This window comes from Chelon labrosus (assembly GCF_963514085.1).
Source record: "Chelon labrosus genome assembly, chromosome: 23".
Lineage (NCBI taxonomy): Eukaryota > Metazoa > Chordata > Actinopteri > Mugiliformes > Mugilidae > Chelon > Chelon labrosus.
The window spans coordinates 7344595-7362412 of record NC_140356.1 but is presented as its reverse complement, the minus strand read 5'-3'; the positions used below and the strand labels follow the sequence as shown (position 1 = coordinate 7362412).

The 17818-nt window shown below is 41.6% G+C and overlaps 1 protein-coding gene across 1 annotated transcript in view; it reads right to left on the bottom strand.

Moving 5' to 3' along the window:
• The window catches only part of LOC311508285 (copine-8), a 97951-nt gene extending 88103 nt beyond the window's left edge, over nt 1-9848 (bottom strand). Inside the window, exon 1 of the mRNA XM_084572995.1 lies at nt 9660-9848. Within this exon, the coding sequence (XP_084429121.1) occupies nt 9660-9757 (98 nt within the window). The 5' untranslated portion in view covers nt 9758-9848. The remainder of the gene's footprint in view (nt 1-9659) is intronic.
• Nucleotides 9849-17818: the final 7970 nt, after the last annotated feature.

The window sequence follows — 17818 nt, the reverse complement described above, 5'->3', positions numbered from 1 at the left end:
CTTCCCACGAACAGAGCGAGCCAATTCACAGTCTTCACCTGAAAGCCTCTTCTTGTTTCATTCGTGCTTTCACTTTCTTACCTCATGTACAGTGACGTACACGCACATTGTTACACGGACAACAGCATAGCAGTTAATGGTATAATCGATAAAAGTTGCTCTCGACTTGAGAAAAGTTTATTAAGGACTGCAATGCAGCGTTCTATGGTAAGGGTTCAGTAGTCTGCATAGTCAGACCTGCATCTCTAAACACTAACACTGAAAGTGATGTGAAATGTATTTGGTATGAGGAGTCAAAAATAAACCAAAAATGTCACATATCACACAAAGTCAGACAGTTCCAAGTGTTATTTCACCAAAACACACGGTAAAACAATGTGATATTTTCAGACCCATTTAAACTGTTTTGTAAAGAGAAGATGACAGAACTTAACAGGCTTCCTAAGAGGATTTTAATATCTTACACTTTACATATTGTTTAGAGAGCTTCCCCGCAGAATCAGAATATAATCCTGTGGATAACAATGCATTCTTATGATTTAGAGTGAAAATCCAGATTTAAACAACAGTAAGCACTGACTTTTAGGCAGCTTCACTACATAAAGGTATGAGAATTTGAAATGCAGTTTGATGCAGATACAGATTTATATAGTGCCAGAACATAGTTGGGAATTTGCAGCCTACACAAAATTATAGCCTAGTAACAGTGATTGGGCATTTTTTTGGCCATAAGTGGACAGCAAAGCAACATTGTGACATTTAAACATAATCATCAGATTAGAGGGAGGCAAAGGTCAGCGGCAAATGATACGAACTTACTGGGAAGCAAGAGCAGGACAAGAAGCAGGCTGTGTGTACAATATGTCTCACGGCAATACAACACATTTCAGAAAACACGTTTGCCGTTTTCATCCTGAGCCTGCCGAGCTAACTGGTCAACAATCAAGGTGCCGCTGTCAACTTAGCCACTCATTTCTGAAAGGTGGAAGAAAATCAGTCATTCTCCAGTCTTTTCTGTTATTGATATCTGAAATCCACAGCAAAACCAAAGGCCAGTTAATAGAAGCAAGTCTATCCCCATAAAACTCCATTCCCAAACTTAAAGCGGAAACAAACCTGTGAAGTTTTATTTATATTAAATCAAATCTGCTGTCTAGACGTCACCTGCTCTTCTTCACTTGATCCCCACAGCTCCGCTTAAGCTTCCCCACTTTTGCCATTTTTTTAATTAGCTGAGAGGTAGGAGGAGTCAGGAACTGCCAAGATGGCAGAATGCAGAGCAACCCTCGTTGAGCTTCAAAAGTTATGGAGATTTATTCTAGCTTTATATACAGCAATGTTTGGTCATGTTTGAGACATTTGGCAGGTTCAAGTGCCCTGTCTCAGAGATGCTACCAAAATTTTGAAAATCACTGTAGAAGCAGGGTTTCCCATACAATGTTAATACAATGGTGGCCCACCAGGGTGTAATTTACTCCACCAAGTCCTTAACCTGACAGAGAAAACGGCATGGACAACTTGTGTAGCATGAGAAGCTTTGTGTGTTGTTCACTACTAAAAATTTACATTACCACCACTTTTTAAAACCAGATGTTTGTGCTCTTGACTTTCAGACCATGTATATTTACACTTATTTAAAAGAGAGTTGATCAAAACCTGAAGAAAACGACTCCAGACGTAAAGTGATCTAGCTTAACTTTATAAGCACTAGCTAGCAACGTTAGATTGAAAATCAACTGTTTATTATAAATTATTTTTATTTGCCGATACTGTATTTAATCTTACATACATTTGCCCATAGAATGCCAAGTCTCAAAAGCATTTTGTTTAGTATTCCTGTATATGACCTGCACAGACTGCTGCTATTAATCCAATATCCCAGTTATACGGTAATTTAAAGACGGACTGATACAAAGCACATGATCTATGTACCATATACCATATAAACAGTTTTTAAAAGTTGGGATAGCATCATAATAAGAGGCTTTTATGCTTGATGAAAAAGAGGCCACGTGCAGTAATCGAGAATCTTTGTGCATTCGTAATGTTGATTGAGTTGACAGGTGAATCATAATTAAATAGAAGTCTTCACACCTCTAGGATAAAATCAGCCTTACAAACCAATTGTGTTTGGCTCAGGCAGGCTTGTTTGTGTTGATAATGCTTTAAGTACAACTGTGCCTGTAGAGAGGTGAGCCTGTCATCCAAACAAACTCCTTCGGCAAACAAAGATATTTTAGAATTACTGTAAAAACACCAAGCAAGAGTGTGAACTCCAAAATACACAGAATGCAGTTTGAAAAGGGCAACGGTGTGTTTACACCAGACAAACACACAAACACATACAGCTACAGGCACAGAAATACGAACTGATGAAGTTCTTCAAACTGGTTGTGTAGGCAACTAAATGACTGATGGCCTAACTGACAGGAAGACAAATTTTACTCTGGGTATAAATTAAGCCAAGCCAGGAAAGTGACAGATTAGCAGACGGAGTAGGCTGCGAGAGTAGCAGCAGCCAAAAAAAAAATTACAGTCTGTCTATTTTCATTTCAGAGTTTCCCTACAGCAGACAGTTATTTTAACCTAATTCTGGCGTCTGGAGCCGGAGTCAGCCTTCCTTATACATGGGCAACTGCATTCACCTCACGTCACAGGGTTAAATCATCCCCAGACACCAGTTCTAGCTTGGTTTTCAAAGCCAATTTTTCATCATAATGAATTCTCCATCAGGCATATTAATAAGGATTTGGAGGAACTAATGCAGGTGGCAGCAGGAAATCATATGTAAATATTGTAACAGATTCATCCAGGTGTTGTCAGGCTGAGTTCACTATTAATGTAACACCAGCCTCTGACAACAGCAGTGCTTAGACAAAGAAACAAAGGAGGGAACAAGGAATATGGTACTACTCCTGGTGAAGTGTCTGTGAAGGTTCTCAGTGATCCAGGTCATGGTATATCCAACAAAGGTTAAAAAAGGCAACTGGACTTGTAGAGAAAAAACTCTACAAGTCCAGTTGCCTTTTTTAACCTTTGTTGGATACTCCTGGTGAAATTTGTTCTCTGTGTTTTTTAAGCACTGTTGGTATGCCAACACACTGATGCCTATTCAAAGTCAGGCAAGTATGGGGCAAGTTTCAACCAATACACAGAAAAATACCTCTGCACGCAATTAGATAGTCCTACAAACAATCAGATCAACAAATTATGTCACATATACTTCTTGCCAAGAGATCCAATCCCTGCCAACAGTGTATCCTTTACAGTTGTTTCGGTGTCAATGTCTTTTACAACAAGTGAGATAGCAGAGTCTAAACATCTCGCTTCTCCAACAGTAGCCGTTTTGTTGTAAACAAAATCGAATTATTGGCCTTAGATGATGATGTATGACAAACAATTTGATTGGCCCAGAAGATCTTCGCCCAGAGTGACTCCAGACCCCACTAATACCCCTACTAAGATGTTGTGGGAAGGAGAATTTGGCCGCTGTCCAGGCTGGTTTTCCGCTCTGAGACGGAATACAATTGACCTCTTCAGCAACATGATGAGCACATGATTACATCCACAGCCCAAGTGATTCAAATAGTGGGCTACATGAACTCTTTATGGGTAGCCTCCATTCAGCGTGCAGTGATCTGGCTTCACTGGGTTTGGTCAGCTCTAACAGTCAGGAGAACCTCACCTGTAGTTCCCTGAGGCAGCGCTTAAGCGATCAACACATTCCAGATCCCTGTGGACATTGCCTAATCATTATCTAAGTGGAGACTTTATAGTTTCATCAATTATTTCTAATACAGAGTGCATCTATCAACGTAAACAAGCCATCTGGAAAAACATTACGGTATCCAAAGAGGTTAGCCCGAGCAACCCTCATACAGAAATACCAAAAGCCGCAGGACTACTTGTGGTTTGAAGCTGATGCGATGACACATTTTTGGAGTGAATCCATTAGGATCACAGTAGTCGCGTGTCCCAGCCTTCAGGCCTGCACAAATATGACCTTGTTTTTAAATTTGGCCTCTTTTTATATTTCAAAACAGCCCTTCCTAAAATCAGGAACAATCTGTACTGACTTCCCTCGGCCACAGCGGTCATTCCTCTGTTTTCTGGCTGCAGGTTGTATGTACTCGGTCTCAGGTTATCGTTTACACCGCAACCAATATGTTGTGGCAACAGTGATTACAGAAAATCCTTTTTATCCTTCCCATCGCTCAGCACTGGAGAGAGGGCAGACAGAAGATGAGCAGAGAGAATCTGAGAGTTATTACAGTCAAGAGGTACAATGTTTATTGTCAGTTCTGCGATGTATCGTAAGAAATATTGAAAGAGGCAGAAAAAGAAAGACATGTCAAGCAGTTTGATCGACACTTGAAAATAAAGTTTTATTTAAATCTCTCTCAGGGTCATTCTTCTGGAGCTGGAAGCTCTAAATCATACTCGTTCATCAGCAATGAAGCAGTTTGTTTATTATTGATTAGGTGATCAACAGAAAAATAAAAGATATTTCGTAGGCTTAAGTGTCACATCAAACTGGACTCTAGAAACTTGTTAGGAACATTTTCATGCAACTCAATCTGGTAAATTATTTATCAGTCGAAAAATGTAATGCTGCCTTAATTTAGAGTCCGCTTTCACACATTTCTTTTCCTCTTGAAACACACCAGTTCAAAGACAACCAATCCCAATCCTAATGGAATGTTGCCAGACTCATATTCTAGCTAAAACAGGATGACCAAATATTGTAGTTCCTCAAATGCCCACTTGAGGGCGGCTCCAAAAGTAAGTCCCCATTGACTTCCATGCTAAAATAGCCAACTGGTTTTTGTCCGTATAGCTACATTCGACATGAAGGACAACTGCAGTTAGTAAATTTGATATAACTCCCTCCTTTAAATTATATCAAGGTTTAGATTAATGCATGATTTTTGAAAAGCTTCAAAACCGCTCTTCACAAAAAATAGTTTGCATAGTCACATAGATTTTGTCCCTCTATGTATACAGAGTTTAATCTGCCTTCCTACATCACCAAAATCTATTACTTCTTGTATGCTCATATCATACAAGTCAATCATCACCAAGCTGAACTTAAACACCAAACACCATGTTGCTTTTGTCCGGTAACAATTATAGTAAGTTTCATGGCCCATTAGGCATTTTTGGATATTTTAATTTTTTTCAAAATAAATGAAAAACAGCTGTTACACAACTAGGATGCACTGTGCATTCCTTTGCAATATAAAGTTGAGATAAACATTTGTTTTCAGCTCGTCAGTAAAGTAAACTGAAAAAAGAAATATATGAGAAATACTGTTTTTTTTTCTTTTTGAAAGAAACAAGTAACAACCTGTGTGTCGCCTCGATCAATGGTTGTAATGGAATATTTGGACTAGAGGCCATTCACGAGTGGGTCCGCTGTTCACTGGCTCCAACGTGTAGGTGGCAAATGCTAAAGTGCATGAGGGAGTAATTTATTCTTCTTGGGCGGCTCGGTATACATTGTGTGTGAACAGACTTTTATGCCTGTGTGCTTTTGTGCGACGCAGTAGGAGGAGCTGGTAGCATATTGATCCCAGCCGATTCCTCTGGCTCTCCCATCGATCAGCAAAATGTCTCCAGCTCACTGCTGAGTCTGGGCCAAGCTCTTACTTCATGTCTCCATGGAATAAGAGCATTATCTGGAGTTATGTTAGCTGGGGATGCGTGCAAAAGAAGATGTCAATATTTTAGCAATGGCTATGTCATGACTGAATATACAACAATTACACGAGCTACTTCAAGCTCAAAGTCTCTCGCTTTACTTTGCTGCAGAGGTCTCAAAGTTAAGAAGTCACTGAGTGTCGAAATGAGAGACTGTTATGCTACTCACTGGGAGATTTCCTATTTCCGTTTTTTAAGAAATGTCTTTACACCAGAGGGTGCATTTAAAGCTTTTCAAGAGTCTGAAATAAATAAACCATATTAAATTACCCTAATTGGATATATTTGCACTCATTACCATTAGATACACCAAACATAAGACTCAGCTAAATAAGCTGTAAAGATGAAAACTTCTTTTTCTCTAATCCTCGATCAACTATCAATCTGATATGAAGACCACTCATTCATGTTGTACTCTCTGAAATCATTGTCTCCTCTGAAAAATCTTTCACTCTAACACCCCCCCCTACACACACACACACACACACACACACAGAGGGAAACTTAAAAAGTAGTAACCATGGTGATAATCTACACTGCCCACTGTGTCCCCTTACAAAAACAATGAACCAAACACACAACGTATATAAGATCGCACGAGCGCGTGAGGACACGCTCGCACCTGGCCGTAACCATGGCAGTCCTGCTCTCCCTCAGGTTGGAGGTGGGAGGACAGCCACCATAGCGCGCTCCCCACCCGGCCGAGGAGCCGGGTGACTCAGACATTAGCCAACTCTGGCAAACATGTTCATATATTCTTCTGGAAGATGACATGATCTCTCTGTTACTAAGGAGATGGTACTGAGACCTTCTGGAAATACAGTAACTACAGTATGCAAGGGACAAAAGGCAGTTTAGAAAACAGATCCGCCTCTAAAGCCCTGGCAAGATATATACCGACTGACTTGTCGGCTGACAGCTGGTCATTAGTGGACATACAAGAGTCTAATTACCTAAATAAACCTACTTGTATATTTCCAACCCTAAATGTTTGAGACTGAAACAAGTAGAACATAAATATATTGACAGTGTATGGATGGAGCTAGCTTTTCCTAGCTTTTCATACCTTCAATATCGTCGCCACTCCATCTGGATTCACTTGACTCTCAAGCACCCTATCAGCATGGTGGATTTGGTGACCGAAGTCATGGACAGAGTTTCCTTGTGGTAAACATTTGGTTGTGCTCAGTCAAATATAACAGTCACTCCTGTTGATCGTCACCTCAATGCCATCACCTCAAAGTTAAGATAAGTTCTGATTACCAGCCCACTTCACATTGCCATGGTTTTTAAAGTTTTTTTTAAATCATCACTCCAACTCGCTGAACACATTCCATGGTCTTGCCTCCACATCACTGTTAGTCTCTTCCCGTGCCTACGCCTCTTAAGACATATAGAGCAACTAACATCACATAAAGTTTAATCACTGAGGAGAGTTTCTGTGCTATGTAAAATAGTTCTAAAATGTGCTCTGTCAGTTTAATCCAAAGACTGACTGACCTTTGTTTTGTTAAGCAAATACCTGCAAATGGCAGATGAACTACAATCGTGTATAATGTCAATTCCACGTAGATAACATTGTAAATAATTTAATCACAACCTTTATGGAATTTGTAAGGGACACTGCAAGTTAGAGGGGCAATCGCAAAACATTTAAATATTTGGCTGTCAATTAATCACCGTTTGTCACCAACTCAGATTAAAAAAACTGGTGATGTGAGTCCATGATACGCTGACGAAATTATATGAAAGTCTGCAGCGTTCGAATCTGAGCGTATGTGGGGACATTCTTGCGCAAAATGACAAGCCAGTGCAATTAGACACAAGTGATCCATCACCTAGCAGTTATCTTTCTCCTAGAGAATACAGCTGGAGCTCTGGGTCAACTGACTAACAACTTTGTTTAGATCTGTAGGAATGAGGTTCATAAACACACCTGCAATTACCACTTATGGCCACAGGTGTCGCCAAAGAGAACAAAACAGAGATCACATAAATCCCAGACTCAGAGACATTAAAGCAAAAAGTATCAGCTATTCAAATGTTGTCATAAGCCAAAATGCAGTATTTAAATCAGAACAGCAATACAGTGACATTGTGGGAAATCTGCCAAAAGGAAAACAACAGAAAACAATTTAATTTTCCAAGGCTGAGAAGGAAACAGTTTTTGAAAACTCAGGAAAGGTTCAGCATTTCTGCTGGTCTATGACATTCAGTATCTACATATTCAAATTATACAGTCAACAACAAAACCTTCATTTATCCAGAGGAGCAGCCATACACTGCATCACATTACACATCGCCAATATTCAACATTTATGTATCTCAGCTTAATAAAGTCACAAGCAATGCAATGCTGCTGATTCACTTATAGCATCCATCAAAGACCTGCAATAGTGCAATAACAGATTTTTAATTCAAAGGAGCAAAACCACTCTGTGCCAGCTCTCTTCTCTCTATTGTAATCATTTACAGGTGCATTATACAGACGACAATGCATGCCTGTTTCATCACATCTGATTCCTTCATTGGGGGATCTCCAAAACATTCCGCTGACCTGTGAAGCGTGCAGCCTGTAGCCTACTGTGGGTCACCAGTCTGGCAGAAATAAACCACATTCTCTGCTTAGCTGCCTGAATGCAGAGAGGAAAATCCTCCCCGAATGAAAAAGACCCCTCTGTCCAAAGGAGGTTAAATAAACACTAGCCCTGTGCGCCGATTTCCCCTGTCTGTCTGTTTCCATCACATCAGTCAGCGCACTCACATGCGGGCACACACACACACACTATAACTGTATGGCATTACAAAGACAATTCTTACACGTATTATAAGCATTGGATATGACAAACCGATGGCAGGTAACCAACCAGAAACAACAGCGAGACTGTCAGCTGTAGAAAACCCGCAATGACAGCCTTCAAGCCAGCCATGAGGAGCAGTGACACCGACAGAAAATGTCTCAACAATTCACAATAACTAACACTTTCAGCAGGAAATCAATTCAAACAACCGCTGCACAATCGTTGATATGAAAAAATAAGTTCATACTTTGTCTTTCTGTGCTGTGTTCTTTACGGTATCACCACATTGTGCTGATATATAGTGTGACTGTATCCACCAGGCTTATCACGCATTCTTCTTAACAGCTCAACACACTCTCTTGCCAGTTTGTTGAAAACGAAAGCAGTCTAATGTAACAGTCCTGTATTAAATATTAACTTTATGAAGGTATGAAGATGAGATTAAATTAAATTAACTGAGGGAGCCGCTGATTCAACTTTTTTTGTAGTAATAGTACTCTTGAAATGTGCTGTACCAGCACATGTTCCTGTTATTTTCACAACCTAATTTTAGTCTAGGGCTAGGCTAAATAACAAAAACATTTTTCTGTTTAATTCAATACAATTTAATAGCACCACAAACTTAAACAGAACTGTGTAACATTCATGAAGCTTTAGTGCAGGACTGCTGAGTGAGTTAGAGTGCATTCACGTTTACCCGTGTACCTAGTGAACTGGCAATGAAGCGTAAAAAAAAAAAAAAAAAAAAAATGTGGCTAATAAAACAAAACAAGCTGACGCGTCTCTACAAAACGAGTTGTCGCTGACCTCACTTAGGGTTTTCACCTTCCAGTGTTCACGTATTATATTAAGTTAAGCTTTAGCCGCGTTGCTTTTGTGTTACTATTATTATTTCCAGATTTAAAATAAGACGTTTTAAGTGGAGTTAAAGTGTCACATGTTTGGCGTGATTTACCCAGCGCTACAAACACTGCGGTTACAAACGTGACATTTTTCACGTTGCTCTCGGACGTTTTTTGGGGGGTTTTTATGTCGGTTTGTACAGAAACTAAGCCGCAAAACTTGCTCGGAGTTAAAGTGCAGGTGACTTCCAGCTGCCTCCGCGTCGATAACCCCATTAGACTAAAAACCAGGTTAAAACAGAGACATTTCCCCTACCTGCAGGACACCGTGATTTCAACTTTGGTGGCAGGGATAGACGCGTTGAGCGGGTCGAAGTCGCCTATCGACGCCATGTTTAGGAAACTGTTGTTCATCCTGTCAAATTTCTTTTTGTTGTTTGGCTTTTCCCGTTTTCCCTCTCGCCGCGGTCCAGCCCCTTTTTACGAGCTAGGAAGGAGAATAGCGACGAACTGTGTGTGCGCCTCCTCGGCGAGAAGTGGAGCAAAGGTGCCAGAGAGAGAGAGAGAGAGAGAGAGAGGGAGGGAGGGAGAAAGAGAGAGAGAGAGAGAAAGAGAGAGAGAGAGAGAGGCTGGGAGATGTGATGTCACTCTCTCTTTCTCTCCCTCCTCTGTGTGACTGTTCCTCTGTTTCTCTTTCCTCCTTGCTTCCTCTGCCATGCACTACTTCCCCCCTCTCACTGTCTACCCCTCACTCCCTCAGTTCAGCTGACTTCTTTTTTTATTGGTTCGTTTCAATTCGGCAGCTTCACATTTACTGGGATGGAAGTGATGACAATGATGCAATCACCCGATCGAATCAGACGGAATTAATTTGTCGTGAAAAGTCTTTCCTGTGAGAGTGTGTCCTCTGTGCCCGCTCACGCATTTCCCCCCTGCCCTCAATGCTCGTATTCACGTCGAGTTTGATTCAGTTGGGTTCAATGTGGGCTGCTGGCACCAAGCGCCCCTCGCCACAGTTTCCACGTGGCAGAACCGTATAGCCTCCAGTGATGTTTTGTGGTGGAAAGCTATTTTTTTTAGTAGCTGTGAGGTGGTTTAGGTGATGATGGTCCTAAATCGTTCATTCATCTTCTGTAACCGCTTGTCCTCTGAAGGGTCGCAGGGGGGCTGGAGCCTATCCCAGCTGTCATCCGGCGAGAGGCTGGGTACGCCCTGGGCGATCCTAAATCGCCTAATGAGAAATATAGTCTCTAGTGTTACAGGATATTTCACTTGATTCAAGCCAATAAACTTTATGGCAATACTAAATCACTAGTGTGCACTCTTAAAGTCCTCCTGAGATAGCCAATAGAGTATTTGGTTATGTATTTCCTGCAAAAAAAAAGGTGGGGTCAGCCAAGGAAAAAATCCTTCAAAAAGAAAGCCCAGTCTGCTCTGATTGGTCAGCACTGGTGGTCAACGGAGTCATGGTCCACTGTTCCTCATCAACTCTGCCATGGAATCTGGCTGAGTCCATATGGGGAACAGCTGTGAGGAAAAGATAGCTTTCTGTTTTCAGTGATTTCTCACAACCACCACCATCCCCTAGAGCTGTGGAGTTTACTGATAGATTAGAGAGGAATGAAACTGAGGAAGGAGGCGACCATGATGACAATGTTTCTGGGCTCAGGGCATACATGTTCGAGCTGGGATCCACAGCACCGCTGGTGGAGGAAAGGCATAAAGGCCCTGACAAACCAAACCAATGGCCTACCATCAGTTTGATGTAGGCTAAATGAGGGGACACAGGATCAGGGACACCGGTAGCCCAACACCAAGCCAACAGTCAGGGACACTAACAGCCAGGAATACCAGCAGCCGGGAATACCAGTGGCCCAACATCAAGGGACAGCAGTGGCCAGGGACACCAGCAGCCAGACATATCGGTGGCCAAAGATAAGGGACAGCAGTGGCCAGGGACACCAGAAGCTGGGACACAGGTAGCCCAAAGTTGTGGGATACTGGTGGCCCAACATCAAGCCAACTGACAGGGACACTGGTAGACAAAGACACTAGCAGCCAGAGACATCAGTGGCTCAACGTTGCAGGATACCGGCAGCCCAACACCAAGCCATCTACCAGGGACACTGGCAGGCAGAGACCCAAGCGGTCCAGCACTGTGAGACACCTAGGGCCCAACACCAACCCAATGGTCAGGGACACCAATTGCCTCGGACGCTGGCAGCCCAACAGTGTGGAGCATCTGTGGCTCATCTTTTGGCCCCCAATGTTGCTACTGGTTAGCCTTTCTGCTCATTCATCACAATGAATCTGAAGCAGACTGAGTCTGTCAGAGAGAGCACTCTGATTGGCTGATTATCGAAACTGACGTGATGAAAGAACAGAGCGACAGAGTTAGAAAGGAACCAAAAGTCTCTTCTTGTTTATCATGTTCATCTAATCTGAATATTTAAACACACAAATATTTTCACAACAACCGGTTCATCTAGAATGAATGTAGACCAACTCAGGAGAGGCCAGCTCTGTACAGCAATTTACAGCTCTTCCTAGCTTCTTGTTAGCCTCCCAGCTAATGGCAGCTTTTCAGGTTTCCCCTTTTCAATGACAAACACAGATTACTGCCACTTGCTGGTATGGAGCATTATATCCTTCCACGCAGACAAACGTACTTTATGTGGCAACAAGCCGTAGTCTGTAGTCTTTGTGGTGTGTTCAAGTGCGACATTTTGGTCCAGACACAGATGAGTCAGCGTCAACCATTGCTCAGACATTCAACCATTGCTGTTTGCTTGGCTAATACTTAAAAGTTCAAGCAAGCATTTGATTGGTCACAAACCTAATGTACCCTCCCTAGTGCAAGATGAGTCATCAGCATTTTTTTTTTAGCGTTTTCCACGAAATGACAAATTCTGAAATAGAGTCAGATACTGGTGTATGCGTGACCTCATGTGCTGTATATTGCAAGACATGTCATTTACAAAAATAAATAATGATCACATTTGATTTTAAGGGAACTTTAAGGTTCCTAAACCTTTTTTACCCACACAGTATAGCCGCCCATTTCGTTCAGTTCCCAAACTTTTCTATTATCAGAAGTCTGTGAGGAGATTATTAGTGTTATTATTATTATTGGTGTTTGTGGTGAACATTGAACAATAATAACACCCTCTTTTATTTCTCTCTCTCCACGCCACAAGGATAAGCATCTTATTTAATTAACTGAAAGAGACCCTCCGCCGGCAGAGAATAGAATGACAGCACGATGAATATGAAGGGATAAGGAGAAGAGTCGCATTGTGAGGACACTGTGTTGTGAATGTGAGTGATTACAAAAGAAGCCAACAGTACTTTGAACTTTGTAAGAGCTTATCAGAAAACACACGTGTCATCAAGAGATACACAGCTCACAGTGTATTCTTTGACATGTGCAGGTAAACAAGGATGCAATCAAACAAATTCTTCTTGCATTTCCTTTGCAAATTTGCTTTGGGTACCCCAAACCGCCCTGCAAGGGAAAAATAAGACGCACACTTATATTAGTTGCACCAGTTTGTGTGTGTTTTGTGTACGCTTCATGTTTAGACCATAGAGTCATGGAATCTTAAAATGACGCATCATTGCTCAGAGTGTTTACTGGCCAAAGCTTGCCTCTAAATATAGCTGTCTTACACACACACACAAACACACGCGCTGACACACCCTGACTTCGACGTGTGGTGCGATGGTGAAAACCGCTACAGCACCTTTGGGCAAACATCGTGCCATGGCCCTGCGTTCATGAGGGTGGGTGGCTGGGGCGGATGGTGCCTCGGTGAAAATGAATAGACGCGCAGAGACCGACACATGTGCAGGTAGTGCAGACAAGAAACACTGAAGCCATTTGTGTGAGCAAGCATCGCATCATCGGCACCGGTCTGAGCACCACACCGAACAACACCAACTCAGTGGTGCATATTGTAGCGCACACACACAAGGTCACACACACACACACACACACACAACTTTTCAGCCCATGCTGCAAGAATGTTGAGACCATTAATAAATGAATCATAATTCAAACCCTGAGTCCCTACATATGCATAAAACGTGAAGCTATTTGTTCTGAATATATTGCCACACAGTATACAGTGATTATAAACACACAACCATGACACTAACCACTTATGCATCTCTATTAAAACACACAATATTTCTTCCTCTAGGATATTTGTCTGCATAAATTCCACCTCTGGTGTAATCTCTAATGGATTGGTAATGGAATGTAGGGGAGCATCACAACTTCTACCAACAAAAAAACAAAAACAAATGAGTTATCCAGCTAATTTCATTCTGTGTTTACAAAATGTATTTTAGTCAAGGAAATAACCTCACCATTAGAAGCTCTTCTGGAGCTGTCAGACACATCACATGTTGGTGCACTGATTGCTGGTAAAAGCTGAGAAGTGTATCTCGGTTCAGCATTCTGTTTTGCAGTTTAGCTAATGTGCAATGTGTTAAGGTGAAAAGTTAGAACAGTTGATGGTAAGAACGTCACAGACTGTATTTAAAAGAAAGCGGTAGTTTGGGGGTCTGATAAGGGAAGCCTGTATGGAAGTACATCAACTCTGCATTCTTTCAAATAGCCAACAGGGGGCGACTTCTCACCACTAAAGCTGACAAATCAGAGCCTTGAGACTGGGCTTTCTTTTTGAGGGGCTGCTTCCTTGGCGAAGTCAGAACATTTTTTTCACGAGTTTTATGGTCTTAATTTTCTCTCTAATACAGCATAATGTTCATTTACTAAATCGTGGTTTCATACATAGTATTACAGACATAGTATTGAACTGGAGTTTGGCTAACTGGGCGTGGCTAACATGCTTATCATTTGGCTGTGCGTAGAAAACTCCACACAGCTAAATTACAATATATTAACTTACCATTCGCCTTCGCCGTTTCTGAAAACTTACTTAGCAAACATCTCGAAATGTCAGTATATGAGTCAAAACTTATGAATTCAGACAATTTCCACTTTCGGGATTGCGAATACCACAAGAGGGCGCCGTTCATATGGACATTTCCCAGCATATAAACCCGATACAACTACTGTTTTAAGTTGTTGAATTTTTATATGACAAAATCAAACACAAAATGGCTAAGCTACGCTAATTGACTGCGGGTTCCTCTCAGGCTAGACTCTGTTGCCCAAATATGGTCATTTATGGCTCCAAAATAATAATAATAATAATAATGTTAATATAAACATGTGGCATTACAAACATGGTAGAATATGTGTTGTGCTGTGAGGAAGTATTTTGTGCTAAACGCTAATGTTATCATTCTAACATAGTGACATGCTGACGTCTTAAGATGTTGTGCCAGTTCATATTGAAGATGTGAAACTATTTCACTGCAAGTAAAATAAATAAACTGCCGGTGTTGCCGGGGGACAAGTCAGGGATCCCCCGAGTCAGTGGGAGTGAAAAATAAATTGAGGCAGGTTTGAACTAGTGTATCACGTTTTCGAGTAAACTGCTTAAAATCCATGTTAGTCTTTCAGCTCAGCCGTGCCTAAATGTTGCCCTGGTGTTAAATGTCTTGGCTGGTTATGATGTGCTATGATAAATTTACTCTCCGCTGCACAGGGTTCAGCTGGAGAGCTCTCCAGATTTAATAGCCACTGACACTTACACAATTAATACTGTTCTGCACTTACATGGCGCGATCCAGAGCAGACGATTCAGTTCAATTCAGCTCCATTCTATTGACCAGAGCGCACACTTGACCTGCACACTATCATTCCTCCTGCTCATTCCCCCGCAGGTTTTCTTAATCCCCACCTCTCCGTGCTGCTCTCTTTGTTGAAACTTCAAGTGACTCAGCTAGTGAAACACAGATGTCATTTCTGTCAAGGCCCTGCCCTCTAATTTCATGCTAAAAGGCTTTAACAGGCATATTAAAAATGTTGTTCTTCCCAATCTGTTTTGCTTGATAACTGCAATCCGCTGAGAGGGGACAAGGTTGATTTCTGTAGTCGCATTAAGAGAGCAGGCAGCCGTATCACGGCTCATCAGTTCTGGTCATAAAGCGGCAGCGCTGGTATTTTTAGCCGGTGGATTCACTCGGTGGATGCTCAGAAATGGGGAGCCGGGGTGGTGAATATTGACCTCGTCCTCCTGAGCCTCATTGCCACTCAGGAAAAAAAAAAAAAAAACGCCTTTAACTACCACTTGGCTGCTTCTGCCTGATTTCCACACATCTCTTCTCTTTTACCTTGTTTCTGTGTCAGCTGTGTCTCACGGATTCTGTCCTCGGGTTTCCGTGTGGCTTTGAAAAGGATAAAATTCAAATGAGGTATTTATTTCCACAGACTGTCAGAAAACAAAATATCCCTAGTGCTAATGATGCCAATAGTCATTTCATTCAAAGGTATATACAGAGGGATATAACTGTATATTCATTTATTGTCTTTGTGCTAAAAAGAGCAATGAGACACAGAGACAAGTAAATAACATCCCAGACTATTTCACATAGAAATGAACTTATATTGATTCTAATCCCTGGGTAAATACAAAGCACCTGTCACAGTACTAATCCCATTATTCAGACAGATTTAACTGAAACAAGAGTACCTAGTTAGGCCCACACATCACCAATCAATGTATTCACTGAACACATTAGAGGAGGATATATTATCCAAACTCATCAGCCATTACGCTGCAATTAAACTGAAAGTGGAGCCCACGCAGTCTGTCTGAGGAGTTGTTATTGATTTCCAGTGAAACCTGATCGTCAGGATTGAACGCTGTTTGCCGGTAACTTTGCTCCTATTCTGTTCCTGTGTACAGGAAATATCTGCAGAAGCTAGGAGAAAAGAGTTGCGACTATGAAAGCCATGACAGGAGGACATGTAGGTGTTTTCCAAGAACTTGTTTTTATGCACTCCTGTAATCGAATAACCTGCCGTGCTATTAGCTCAACCAACAAATCAAGTTTGACAGTTTGACATGAGGGAACATTGTAGTCTGATGCTGATGCTCCATTTCCCGTCAAGTTATGTCATTAAAAAATGTTTGTCATAGTCTTCATGGTGTGTGGAATGCTTAAAGCTGTTAGATGAGAATTTTTACCTCTATAATGTCCTATTTATTAAATATGAAGCTAGAAATGCAAGCTAGCTAGCTAGCTAGCTTGCATTTCTAAAAAACAAAACATAACATAAAGATGGCTTGGTAAATGCTGGAATAGTTATTTTATCAGCGGTATAAAGCTAGTTTTTCCATTGGTCTTTGACAAGATGGAATAATAAAAAAAAGACACCAAATTTCACCTGAAAGTGAACTAGAGGTGGTTGTTGGTGGATTATTTAACTTTAGACAGAGCTAGGCTACTGGTTTTCCACCACTTCCTGTCTTTGTTACAGGTCTAGTTGACTACTCGCTCCCCATACACTCCTATAAAACCACTACTTTAAGTCACTACATTTTTATTTGACAATATTAAAACAAACAAAAACCAAAAAAATAAAAAAAACAAATGACACTTGGAGGTGAGCTAGCACTGCTGCCAGTGGACTTTTTAATCATCAGAAAGAGCTAGGCTAGGTGTTTCCCACCACTTCCTGTATTTGTGCTGAGCAACGCTAATCAATCACTTGCTCTAGCTTTAGAGTGTAATCATTTGATGTTTGAATATTTGGAAAAGATAAATCCCCAACTGCGAAAAAAACCCCTCTAATTAATGACCCCACCTATTAGAAGCTTACCAACTGGACAATTTATAAATGGCGGGAAAATGGAAGAAAAATGGCAGGTGCAGCTAATCCTAACTCAAATTTGGCAAATATTACACTTTTGCCACTTGAAATATTCATGTCCACCTCTAACAAACATTTATGACCATACTTTTGAACAAATACCATGATTTATGATGTGACATGTTTGGTGTCAAAGTTTTGTCATTTGTTGTTGTAACGTAAAACATTTATATAACATTCATCGCCAACTTTGTGGACTGGTGTGCACTGAACCACCTGCACATCAACGCCAGCAAGACAAAGGAGGTGGTGATTGACTTTAGCAGGAAACCACATCTGACTGCACCGGTGAACATCCAGGGCTTGGACATCGAGGTCGTGGAGGATTACAAGTACCTGGGTGTTCACCTTAACAATAAACTGGACTGGACACATAACACAAACGTCCTGTACAAGAAGGGCCAAAGTCGTCTCCACCTGCTTAGACGACTGAGGTCCTTTGGAGTGTGCAGGACACTGCTCAGGACTTTTTATGACTCTGTGGTGGCTTCTGCCATCCTATATGCAGTGGTCTGCTGGAGCAGTGGAAGCTCAGAGAGGGACAGGAAGAGACTGAACAAGCTGGTCAGACGGGCCGGCTCTGTCCTGGACTGCTCTCTGGACTCCATCGAGGAGGTGGGTGAGAGGAGTCCAATCATGGACAGCCCCTCTCACCCACTGCATCAGACTGTTTCAGACCTCAG